This window comes from Microplitis demolitor, chromosome 1 (assembly GCF_026212275.2).
Source record: "Microplitis demolitor isolate Queensland-Clemson2020A chromosome 1, iyMicDemo2.1a, whole genome shotgun sequence".
NCBI lineage: Eukaryota > Metazoa > Arthropoda > Insecta > Hymenoptera > Braconidae > Microplitis > Microplitis demolitor.
The window spans coordinates 11,868,918-11,882,060 of NC_068545.1; the positions used below are offsets into that span (position 1 = coordinate 11,868,918).

General features: G+C 29.8%; 1 protein-coding gene across 1 annotated transcript in view; it reads left to right on the forward strand.

Moving 5' to 3' along the window:
• Window positions 1-12,704: 12,704 nt before the first annotated feature.
• Window positions 12,705-13,143, forward strand: part of LOC103573741 (putative protein kinase C delta type homolog) — a 435,992-nt gene continuing 435,553 nt past the window's right edge. The window contains exon 1 of the mRNA XM_053739097.1: window positions 12,705-12,939. Coding sequence (XP_053595072.1) covers window positions 12,857-12,939 — 83 coding nt within the window. The 5' untranslated portion in view covers window positions 12,705-12,856. The remainder of the gene's footprint in view (window positions 12,940-13,143) is intronic.

Here is a 13,143-nt window from a genome sequence, read left to right on the forward strand (position 1 = left end):
AAACTTGTCGAATGACATCACAAACAAAGGAAAACGAGTTCAAACCTGTTAGATGACGTCATAAACAAAGGAAAACGGGTCCAGGCCAGTTAGATGATGCAATATTCAAGAGAAGAGTGGGGGAACTAAACCAATAGATGGCGAGCATTTCGCAAGATTCTCGCATGTACCCTTACACACTCCAGTTTCAATATATAAAACCGGATGGGCGTGTAAATGTACTTTGTGATGACGCTCAAAGCTGATAGACTGAAAATCGTCAGCCTTGATCGCCATCACGAAGTCTTTCTTGTTTCAAAATTTCCCGCTCAGAACAGACGTTAAGCAACATCTAGTCGAAAACGAGCTCAATTTAACCGGCAGAGCTATATTATGAGCTCAAAATGGCCTCCATAAAGCTTTAACAGTACCTGAAAATGAGCTCAAGAATGATTTACAGTGGGTAAAATAGAGCTTATCGACTGCCAAATCAGAATTTACCGACTGCCAATCTAAGGACAGCCGGTAAAACAGGACTTACCTACCACCAGTATGTCTATCGACCACCGAGAGGTTACCCTCAGTCGGTAACTTAGCACGGGCTAGAACCTACAATCTGTTTTATCGGGGGGGGGCCCTGATTAACTACTATCGAAATTTTCTAATTTTTCTACCGGCGATCTTTTCTAACCCCTTTTAAGAATACTTCCAAGAAGTATAAAAAAATCTGGAGTTTTTAATTTAGAAATAATCAGGGTTTTTATATAAACTTTCAATAAGTAAAAATCAACTTATTAACAAAAGCATAGTTGATTAAAAAATTGGGATAAAATTTTTTTTCTGTAGATTATTATTGATTTATGTGTTTAGAAAGTACCAAATTTTTTTTATTTCTTAATATTTGAATTTCATCGACTTTGGGCCCATTCTGAAAACACTCTGATTTCATCCTGCACTCATTTTGAGCCCATTTTGAAAACAATTTGATTTTATTCTGGACTCACTTTGGGTCCATTTCAAAAACACTTCGATTTCATTCTGGATTCACGTTGGGTCCATTCTAGAAACACTTTGATCTACTCTGGATTAACTCTGAAAGCACTTTGGTTACACTCTGAAAAAAGGGCACAAAACCATTCTGGAAACATACTGGATTTAGAATGTTTACATATTATTTATTGCCATATTGTAAGAAATTTTCCCTTGCATTTAAGACTCAACCCCAGATTTTTTATATTTTGATTATTTACACGTGCTTTTATTAAATCATATTTTTTCATTATTACATTAGAAAATAAATGTATCTAGCAATAATTAGTCAAAATTCAATAGAGTTCATCTGAATAATAATAATTATTAATGTTGAGAGAAAATTAGTTTTCCATACATACGCCATGTAGCATACATGGCGTATGCTATAAGATAAAATATCGATGCAGTAGTCTATCGATACTTCGATATAATACTATGTTAATAAATATTATAAATAAATTGAATACATGCTTATATTTATATTAATTTATAAACTTATAAAAATAATCAAGTGTAAATAAATAAAAGAAATTATAATCATTTACATGTTGAAAAAAATTAGTCTTCTGAAATAAGTAAAAAGGAACGGAATCCTGTAAAAGTTTAAGACATATAGTGTTAAGTGTTGGATAGGTTTTAGTTTTAGTGCTGATAATAGTTTAGAGCATCAGTAAAAATAATTTGACAATAAATATATCAAGTGAATAAATTTAAAAAAGAAACGAGCTTTGACAAATATTATTTCATCTGGTTCTGGGTACCATGATGATAATAATTCCAGTAAAATACGATATAAACTCTGGATAGATAACCCAAACTCAATGGTACGTATGATTCTCCTTTTTCCATTTTCTAATAAACAAAAACTATACTTTTTAAATCTAAGGTTATCATTTGTATTGTACTTATTAATAGATACCTTCGAGAACAATTACAAGATATGTTAATACCCCGACTTCTGTGGTAACTTCAAGATGTAGTCAAAATAATCGTGATGCTGTTGATATTATTGATGATGATAATGATGATGATGACAACCTACTCAGTGTTAATAATGATGTCGGCGAAATTATCAATAATTTTGATGGTGATAATTTTAATCAACTACATATTGATAACGAGGTCGGTAATGATCGAATGGTGAATGCTGACAATTTACTTGAAATTTTCCTTTATGAAAAAAGTTCAATGACCTTAAATAAAAGTGTTATAGCTGTCTTGGAATTATATTTCAAACATAAATGGACCAAGGCAACTTTAAAAGAAATCCTTGAGCTATTGCATCAAATGCTTCCTGAAGACTGTTTATAAGCTATTTCAATATGTAAATGACAATGTGTCATCATTTTCTACTATTAAGCATTATTACTGTCAAAAAAGCTTATCTTATATTGGGATCGAGTCTCAAAATTATGTTATGTCCTTGTGATGAAAATGACCAACTTATTTCATTATTTTTTAAATAGACATTGAAAATTTAATTATAACTGTGTTTGAGAAACGCAATTTGGCCGATAATACTTTCAGCATTGGATGCTTTTAGTAAAAGCTATATTTATTTTACTAAAAACTGAAATAAAAACAAATGATATTAATAACGCTCAAAATTTGCTGGATTTATTTGTTAAGCAAATTCACCGGTTGTACAATAACCGTCAGATGACATACAATGTTCATCAGTTGTTACATTTAGGGCTTATTGATGCACGCTGGGGTCCTTCACGGGCAACTTCAGCATTTGAAAGTTTCAATGGTTACTTAGCTCATGGTGTTCATGGCTCAAAAAATTTAAGTCAAGAAATTATAAATATTTTAAAAGTTGCCCAAGGACTACAATTATTGAAAAGTTCAATCTGTGATGATAAAAAATATCAAAGCAATAAAAGTATAAATCAATTACTTGGTAAATGTATTGATCCTCAGTTTGAAACCAAAATAATTGATTTACTGGCATCTCAAAATATTGATGTAAACAATTTAACTCTGTACAATCGGGCGGTCATCGATAAGAACACTTATACATTCGCGATGTATAAGGTGATTAAAACGAATAGTTACACCGTACAAGTCCATGTAACAAATAATAATGTGCTAATTTATGGATCGATTAAATTTTTTTATAAGTAGAAGATACAATACACTTCATACTTGATACTTTCATGATAGATCACGTTAAAATGTTTTATCATTATGAAGCTAAATCAAAAATAGATCACATCTTGCCGACTAAAGAAAATAGTAATTATTGTATAATCAGTTTAAGCAATGTAAAATCATTGTCTCATGTGATAAGAGTTGGTTCTTACGTATGTCTACAAACAAACAATTTTCGCAAGGTATTGTAATTATGTTGCAATATTTTCTTGAATTTCTATGCTTGTTTTTAATATGTTTTATACTATGTAATTTTATATACTATGTAAAGTTTTATAATATGTAAGAAAATAATATTGAATAACAATAAAAATTAACTTTAGCGAAGAAACTATTTATGTCTCATAGAATTCATAGTGCATACATTTCTTAACTAAATTATCAATTTGAAATTTAGATTTTTATTTCAAATAAACACGTTAGAATTCGTATTAATATAAAAAATGTTTTGCAGTATAAAAGTTACATCATGTGTGTAATGAAAGTCGAAGATCTACTGTTCATTGTCAATGTATTACATGGTATATATTTATTTTTAATTAAAATAATAACTAAAAAAATTATAATTTTATCTGAGCTTGAATTAGAAACACTTGAAAATCTTGTTTGGCATAGACTATCGTCACATTTACATATACTAAAGTAACTGCGATTTTGAAACTTGAAGGTTGAATGTATAACGTTCTCTTCTATTTCACGCGTCCCACGGCGGAGTGTGGTTGGCGCTCAATAGCCGTTATGGCTCTCTGTTGGTCGGAAACTGAAAATAAAATAAACCCAGAAAACAAATGTCCCACCTGGAGATATCCTGAATCTCCCTGGACTGGCTGCTCTGCTCAGGCTGGGTTAGAAAACCTAGTTGGGCGCCAGTTCGTGTGCCCCACGAACAAAAGTAACTCAAAAATAACACAACGGAGAAAAATGAAAATGAAAATAAAATGAATAACAGGATAGCGATTTCAGATTTAGGAATAAGGATAGCAAGAAAGATAGCAGTAATTAAAATAATAAAATTAAATAAATACCGGGTTGATGACCATTTGTTTTAATTATCCATTAATTAATAAAATAATCGGTCCAATATATATCGCATATTCACATAAATAATATCGGAAAATAATAGCAAATCACTTACAAAAAAATTAATAATAGTAGTATGCGCATATAAGATTATAATTCAAATAATAATACTATTGCATAAACAATAAATGTATTGCAAAACATATATCTCGTAATAATTAATAGTCTTACTCACACGTGAATATAAACAAATGTAAATTAGGAAATAATAACTAAATAATCTCATATTAGAATTTGAAGTATTTTCCAGTACAACTTCCCAGTAAATTCCACTGGTGAATTTACGGTATTCCAGAATAATATTGTTTTGGACACAAATAATAAAATAAATATCACCTATTGGGTATAATACTTATGACTGGTATTTATACCTTGATCACTCTCACGTGATAATTAAATAAGACTTGATGAATCAAACTCAAATTACATATAATAATAATTCAAATTAACAATAAGTAATAACTCAAATTAATAATAATTAATACGCAAATTAATAATAATTTACACTCAATATCCAGTTAAACAATAAGTAATAACCTAAATTATTAATATTAATACGCAAATTAATAATACTTCATAATCAATATTCAAATAAATAATAATTAATAATTCAATTTAGGAATAATCAATACGCTAAATAATAATAATTCGTAAGCAATATTCCGTTAAATAATAACTTAATAAATCAAATCAATCATAATTCATAAATAATACTCAAATATTGAATAATTTCACTGACTGTACTCGTATTTACTGAGTATAATATTCACGCATTCCATCATATGCTTATGACCAGTTACTAATACTCAGAATTTACTATCTCTCCCTCACGCTTAGGCTATATACAAATGATCACCAACTCGGGAACCAAAATTACACGCCAATGTACTAGCCAAAAAGTACTTACAGTTACGTATTATTCAACTCCCTTGGTTGCACGCTAATACGGTAAATGTATTTTCCTTTATGTGAGTTATCAAAATGCTAAACTAATGCCAATGGGTTTATATTATCTACACAAAATACCAAATGGCGACAAATTTATAATTAGTTTAATGTAACAGAGCACACACGCTACACTTACAGAGACTATCCCACGTCTGACCATGGCAGCACGTGAATCTCACGCCGGCACCTAGGCCGACGCCATTTTGTCGTATATCTCACTTTGACCAATGGAGATATACAACTGTCACATGTTATTTCTTTTTACAGTACCACCAACGTACTACATAACTGTGGCCGTGTAATTTATCAAGTTCCCGACGCTAAATGACCAATTGTATTTTCCATAATTAATTATTAATATTATTTACCGATACATCAACCAATGATTTATTCATAAAACTAGTAGATTTATTTATAATAAATAAATCTACGGATGCCAACTGTTGCGTTGACGCGCATGCGCCAACCAATTCAAAATAATCATAAGCACATAAATGAAATGCGCAACTATTTTCCCCAGCGCTACAAAATCCAAATATATGCTCAAAGTAGTCAGTGAAATCTCCTGCTTCCATACAATTTATACCTAATAAATTAATGAAGTATTATTAATACAATAATTGAATAAAATCTTACATGGGAACAAACAATAATTATAATACAGTGTCGGATGAGACGTGTGAGCAGCGTGTGCTGCCCTCTGTTGCCCACCGACCTGATGCGAGACTGCCGCGATATTAAAATATGGTGACAAATGTATAAAAAAGATATAATATGCTGTCCTGCTTAAAAAATCCGATAGATTCTCATAAAAAAATTTTTATGAGAATGAATCGGCAAAGTGTCCCATTGAAAAATGATAGTCCATATTGGAACCTATGAGAATATATTCAAATCCGAGCATAATCCGATAAAAACCTACGAAATCCTTGAACTTATGTCTCATTCATTCTTATATAAAGTTTGTTGTACATGTTGACATTTTTATCGGAATGAATAGGAATGGGACATACTTACATTTCGTAAGAGAATCAATTGGAAGTGAACACGTCTTGTTTCTTGTTGTAATATGAAAATGAATGGGGAAATAATTTTATTATTTTTACGTAAATTTGGAGGCGACATTCTTATGGGAATCTATAAAAAAATAATTTGCAATGTGTCAATTTCTTATAAGATTCTATAGGTACCAGTTTATACCACTCTTACCGCTGTATTAGAATGAATAGAAAAATAATTTTATTATTTTTAAGTAAATTTGTAGGCGATATTCTTATGGGAATCTATAAGAAAATAATTTGCAATGCGTCAATTTCTTATAAGATTTTATGGGTACAAGTTTATACCACTCTTACCACTGTATGAAAATGAATGGGAAAATAATTTTATTATTTTCTCATAGGATCCAATTATTAGCAACAGAATAATTTTCTCATATGTTCTTATTAAAACAGAAATTTCGCAAATTTTATTATTTTCTCATAGATTCCTGTTGTTAACGACGAAATCATTTCCTCATACATTCTCATACGAACGGAAAAATGATAAATTTGATTATTTTCTCATAGGATCCAATTATTAGCGACAGGATAATTTTCTCATATGTTCTTATTCCAACAGAAATTTTGCTAATTTTATTATTTTCTCATAGATTTAAGTTGTTAATGACGAAGTCATTCCCTCATACATTCTCATACAAACGGGAAAATGATAAATTTGATTATTTTCTCATAGGATCCAATTATTAGCGACAGGATAATTTTCTCATATATTCTTATTGCAACAGAAATTTTGTTAATTTTATTATTTTCTCATAGATTCCAGTTGTTAATGACGAAATCATTTCCTCATACATTCTCATACGAACGGAAAAATGGTAAATTTTATTATTTTCTCATAGATTCCTGTTGTTAATGACGAAATCATTTCCTCACACATTCTCACACGAACAATAATTTTGTAAATTTTATTATTTTCTTATAGAATCCCATCATTACTGATGAAATTGTTTCCTCATATGTTCTTATTGAGACGGAATTCTTATAGATTCCTATAAATCTCGTGAATGTTTTACCTCATCCAACCTTATAAAAACTCACGTTTCATAAGCATTTTTATTTTTCGATAAATTCTTGTAAAGAATTTCTTATCAGAATCTATGAGAAAATAACTTTTTTAAATAACTCACATTCACTCTCATGAAATTCAGTGAGTTCTATGAGAAGACGTCTCCCGCTTCCTATAGAACTTATTCATTCTCATAAAATTTCTATGAGGATTTATAAGAAGCTATCGGATCTTATGAGATTTTTTAAGCAGGGTGATCTATGTTCAAATGAATAGGCACCCATATATTTAGGTCATATATGCTTATGTATGTCCCAATATTAATAAATGCGCTTATATTATATTAAGTTCGAGGACGTATATGGGTCATTCTCAGTTAAGACATAAATCACTTATTGATAAAACGCGGCACGATCGAAAATTTGAAAATTTAATTAAATTTTATAATGTTTCGATCAAAACAATCATTCTAAACGTGTCTGCAAGGCGGTCAGTCAATTTATTAATTTTATCTTGTTTCATAAGAAACCAGGGAAGATACTCGATCCAGGGGAGAGACTTAATAAACAGAGTGCCATGTTCTGTAAAAAAAAGCATAATAATCGAGTTTTATCAATGAACTATATTGTGAATATATTTATACGTTAAATTAAATAACAATATTCAACCTTTAAACAATAAAAAAAACAATAACAAAAATTCTAGTTTGAAGTTTTCATATCACCCCTGGATATCGTGTCTTTCCCCTAGCATGTGCAAAACAGTGGAGATACACACAGGGGCGATACTTTATAGTAACAAAAACAGAAGTAATGACAAATGTATTTATTGTACGCGATTAACCAAGAAAACTTAGAATCTATATACAACAAGAAGTAAATATACAGATGAATCAAAATTTTTAGATAAATATTTTTAAAATAAAACTTACCAGGGGAGAGACTTCATTCACTCAATCTCAACAATATCCAGAGAGTATCAGTAATGAAATAAATAACAAAATAACTGTGCAACTAGTTCCAGTGATGCTGACTACAAAGAATAAATTCAACGATGTTCGTTCAAGGTCTTCAATTCCCGCGAGTCGGTAAACAAATGCCGATTTTACAGGAAAATAAACATGCCAGAGGACAAGACGCAAAATGTGGGGGACAAACTTGAACGTAATTAGTTTTAAGAAAAAAAAAATATCATGCAATTTTACTCGCTTTATTACGAGAATTTGTTTAATTTATTTAGTTGAAATATATAATTTAAATAATCTAATTGATTTCTAAACACTTTAAATTACTAATACTTAAACAGAATCAGCCCGAGGACAAGCCAGGGGAGAGATGTTTTCTGACTTTAAGATGAAATTGTGACTAAATTCAATAAGATTGAGAAATGAATTTGAGTGACCACTTACATGAGCACGTGTTTTAAAGAATAATTACATTTTTTTAAAAAATTTTTTTAGAAAAAATGATTTTTCACCGTGGACGTCGAACTTACGTCTTAACTGAGAATGACCCATATATTCATATATGATCATACATGACACATACATGAAACATATTTGTTCATATATGCTCATATATGGATGTGCATGTCTTATACTATGGACATATATGATCATACATGGCGTATATACGTTCAGACATGACAGATATATGTTCATATATGAATCATACATGGCCAGATATGATTCATAAAAGATCTTATGTAGAACGTACATGATTGTTTATTAATCATATATGATCATATATGATTCAGATATGATCATATACGTTGAGACAATGTGCATTGTCTTCGTCGTCCTCAGCCTTGCGGTTACCATTTTTCCCCGTTTCGTTACCGTCTGAAACTACACAAGTCATAGTGCCATGGTCACTAGGGTGGGTTGAAAAAAAACTTTTTTTTGTTTTTCTTAGCATGGGGGTAGAATTCGTACCTTATGAAAAAAAAAAATTTTTTTCAAGAGAAAAAAAATTTTTCTACTCAACATTTTGAGGTGGTCCACTCGTTTTTTAAATAAATAATTAATTAAACGGGATAGTTCCAACGAAAAAAATTTTTTTTTGTCCAAAATCGTGAAAAACATCTAATAATTGTTGAATGTGATTTTTTCTTACTCCACTTTCATTTTAATTCGAAAGAAAATGCTTTTCATTTCTGGATTTTTTTACTAAAAATACAAAAATAATAGAAAAAAAATTTTTTCAACCTCTGACTTTCAATTAGCTTTTAAGGGGACACTCTACAGATTCTAGAACACTATTTATATATTTTTTACTACCATCCGTTCTCAAGTTATTGATAAGAGAGAAATTAATTAGTAATTCCAAAGTGTTTAATCGAAAATCTTATGAAAATTCGTAATAAAATTGTAGAGTTTTGAATATTTTTTCATTTATAACTAATCACTAGCAACAAAATTAATTTATGAACAATATCAACTCAATATAAACAACAATACAAATTCATTGATATTAAATTGAAAGTACAAAATCCAACTTCTCAACAACTTGAGAACGGGTGGTAGTAAAAAATATATAAATAGTGCTCTAGAATCTGTAGAGTGTCCCCTTAAAAGCTAATTGAAAGTCAGAGGTTGAAAATTTTTTTTTCTTATTATTTTTGTATTTTTAGTAAAAAAATCCAAAAATGAAAAGCATTTTCTTTTGAATTAAAATGAAAGTGGAGTAAGAAAAATCACATTCAACAATTATTAGATGTTTTTCACGATTTTGGGAAAAAAAAACTTTTTTTCTTTAGAACCACTTCGTTTGATCAATTATTTATTTAAAAAACGAGTGGGCTACCTCAAAATGTTAAGTAAAAAAATTTTTTTTCTCTTGAAACATTTTTTTTTTTCATAAGTTACAAATTCTACTCCCATGCTAAGAAAAACAAAAATAAAGTTATTTTTCAACCCACCCTAATGGTCACATGACTAATTTTCACGTTGACGCGTGTCCATAAGGGTGAAGTGGGGACAGAGCCCTGAGGCTAGTCCTACGCCCAAATTTATCGGTCAATCACTTCGATCCTGGATCAACTAGCAATAACTCACATAGCTTATTCAATACCAGTAATTTTACTTGTGATTCTGTCAATATATTAGCAATCTACTTGCGACCCTGTAAACCGGACAGTTAACTTATATTACAGTATGTAATATTAGCAATTCTCTTGTGATCATACTTTACTGTTCTAGATTGTTTATTATTATAAAAAAATTCGGTTATTACTGTACGTTATCAGCGACATACTCGCAATAAAAACTATACTGTGCCATCTATATTATATCTAGCGATTGCATTTTCTTGTAAGTAATTTTTATTATTACAATTGGCAATAAACTGGCACATTTTGTTAATCATTCATTTTATCTACTATTTTTTCATCCTATTCATATCCTATTTTACTGGTAAGATCCTTTAATAGTTTAATCAAAGTATTATCAAGTAAGTAAGAATTGATAAGTTCATCAACAATAAGAAATCTATTGATAAGTAATAAGCCGTGAGGTAAGTTAGTGAGTTTTACATACGCTGCCGAGTTCGAATAAGTGCGGGTCTTTGCTTTGCAAGAATCCTAGCCCATTGCTCTGTCCTAGTAAAATAAAAATTTGTTAGAGGCCAACCCCAGCTAGGGTTCAACCCGCGAATTCTGATGGCTGCTGATTAAAATCAAAAAGAGCAAAAAGGATTTGTCTCAACGTTCATATATGATTAATATATGATCATGCATTGATATATATGATTTTTTTCCCGGGAAATCAGTTCATTCATTAAAAAGATATGAGAGGTTTACATCCAAACACACACACACACACACTCACACACACACACACACTCATACAGACACATACACATATCGCTTCGAAAATGTCAGAATAGCATCCTAGCACCTTCAAATGTCGACATATGATGAAAACCCAATTTTTGAAAATCGGGTTGAAACCCATAACTTCCCGAATTTTTTGAAAGTCCTAGATTTTCTTAGCGGGAAGTTAAAAAATATTATTTAATCAAATACAAATTTACTAAAAATATCGTGACATCTAACCGCTCTTTTGTTTTATAATCGATTGACGTGATTAAGGAACCAAACATATTTAAAGATTTTATGTTGTAGAACGATAGGGAAACGATTTTGTATAAGGTGAAAGCCCCTATCCCTGCTCACTTTTCATTGGAGTGAAATAAAATCACTCAATGTACTTTAATAAATAAAATTAAAAACCGTATTTTTATTTTATAATTATTTTTTGTAGTTTTAACTATTAGAATAAAATTTTAGTTTGAAAAATAATGTTGATAATTAATTATTATTAATGTTTTAAATAATATCCTTGAATGTACGCATAGTCGCTCACTAAAAGTTGTGATGTACCATTACTCGATCAACACATGGCCTTATCGTCGCTCAAAGACAATATCAATTAAACTATGTTTATTGATTTGGAAAATAATTTATAACTAATATAATTTTATTCTTTTATAATATAAAATTTCAGGTATTTTAAAAATATATATGGCGTCGAATGCCACCTCAACAATCAACATCAGTTCATTCGTTCAAGAAAAACCGTTAACGAAAGAATTAAAAAAAAAATTTTTTTTAGTATTTTGAGAATTTCTCAAAATCTACTCTATAAATCAATTTCAAAATCTGATCAATTGTAGAACTCAATAAAGCACGTCGATTTCCACCTTAGACGCCTCGATCGGTTTATTCGTTCGAGAGATATCGTTGTAGAAAAAATGGTAAAAAACTTTATTTTTCGAAAACAAAGGCATCCAACGTATTTTCGAGCTCGAAGAGCTTGAAAATGTATCCACAACAATTTTTCGAGCTCAAGGAGCTCGAAATGGGCGGGAAGTTTTGAGGCTGGCCCACAGGGTCAACCGACAGACCGATTTTTTTTTTGAAGTGATGTTACTGATGCACTTAATTGTGAAAATATGAATACTTGATCGCAACCTCTTAAAATTAGAATTAAGTACTTAAATATTGAAAATTAAGTTCCTTTTATTGCCTACAATAAAATTCTTACATACACTACAGAAAAAAAAATATTTGCAGAAAAAAGCACGGTAATTGATGTTGTAACTATATAATTCTTGTAAATTGTCGACAGAAAGTTTCGTCAACATTAATTAAGAATAAGAAATTTTCAGTTATATCGATAACTTTTTTGGAACAGGTATTAAAGAATTTAACATGGTTGAAAACACACTCTAAGATCAATACAAATTTTACAGGATAAATTCACTCAAGTCGCGAGTTTCAAAGTCACATGTGGGTTCTTCTTAAGTGTATAGAAACATAGAAAAATCATTCATATTTGAATAGCTAAATAATTTTATATATAGATTTCGGAGGAACCTGATGTAGAGAAAATCTATTATTATACTTCGGTCTCTAGTTTACTCAGTTTGCTTTATCACTTTGCACAGTGAGAACAGTAATTCTCTTCGTGATTCCGACGCTATTCGTATATGTGTTTCGAAAAATAAATTATTCTCGTTTTCTTAATAATATTGTAGTTTTCTTTTTTTTTATCATAGCATAGTTTTATTATTTTATTACAACAGCAGGTTTCAAAATGTCGTACTATAGAAAAAGCAGATCTTATCGTTATGGTGGAGGATCATTTTCTAATCATAATGCATCTGTGAGCACTGGACGGTAAGGAAAATATTTGATATTTTTTAACGTAAAGTATTATTACATAAATCTATTGACAACCCTCCTATAAATATTGCTCTAGTATTGAGCACATGAAAACTATTTTTTGTCCAATTTTAACAGAACTTAATAATTTAGAAGAATGAAATTCGTATCTAGATTTTGTTTCTCTCTTATCATTGAAACATTTGAATCAATAATTTG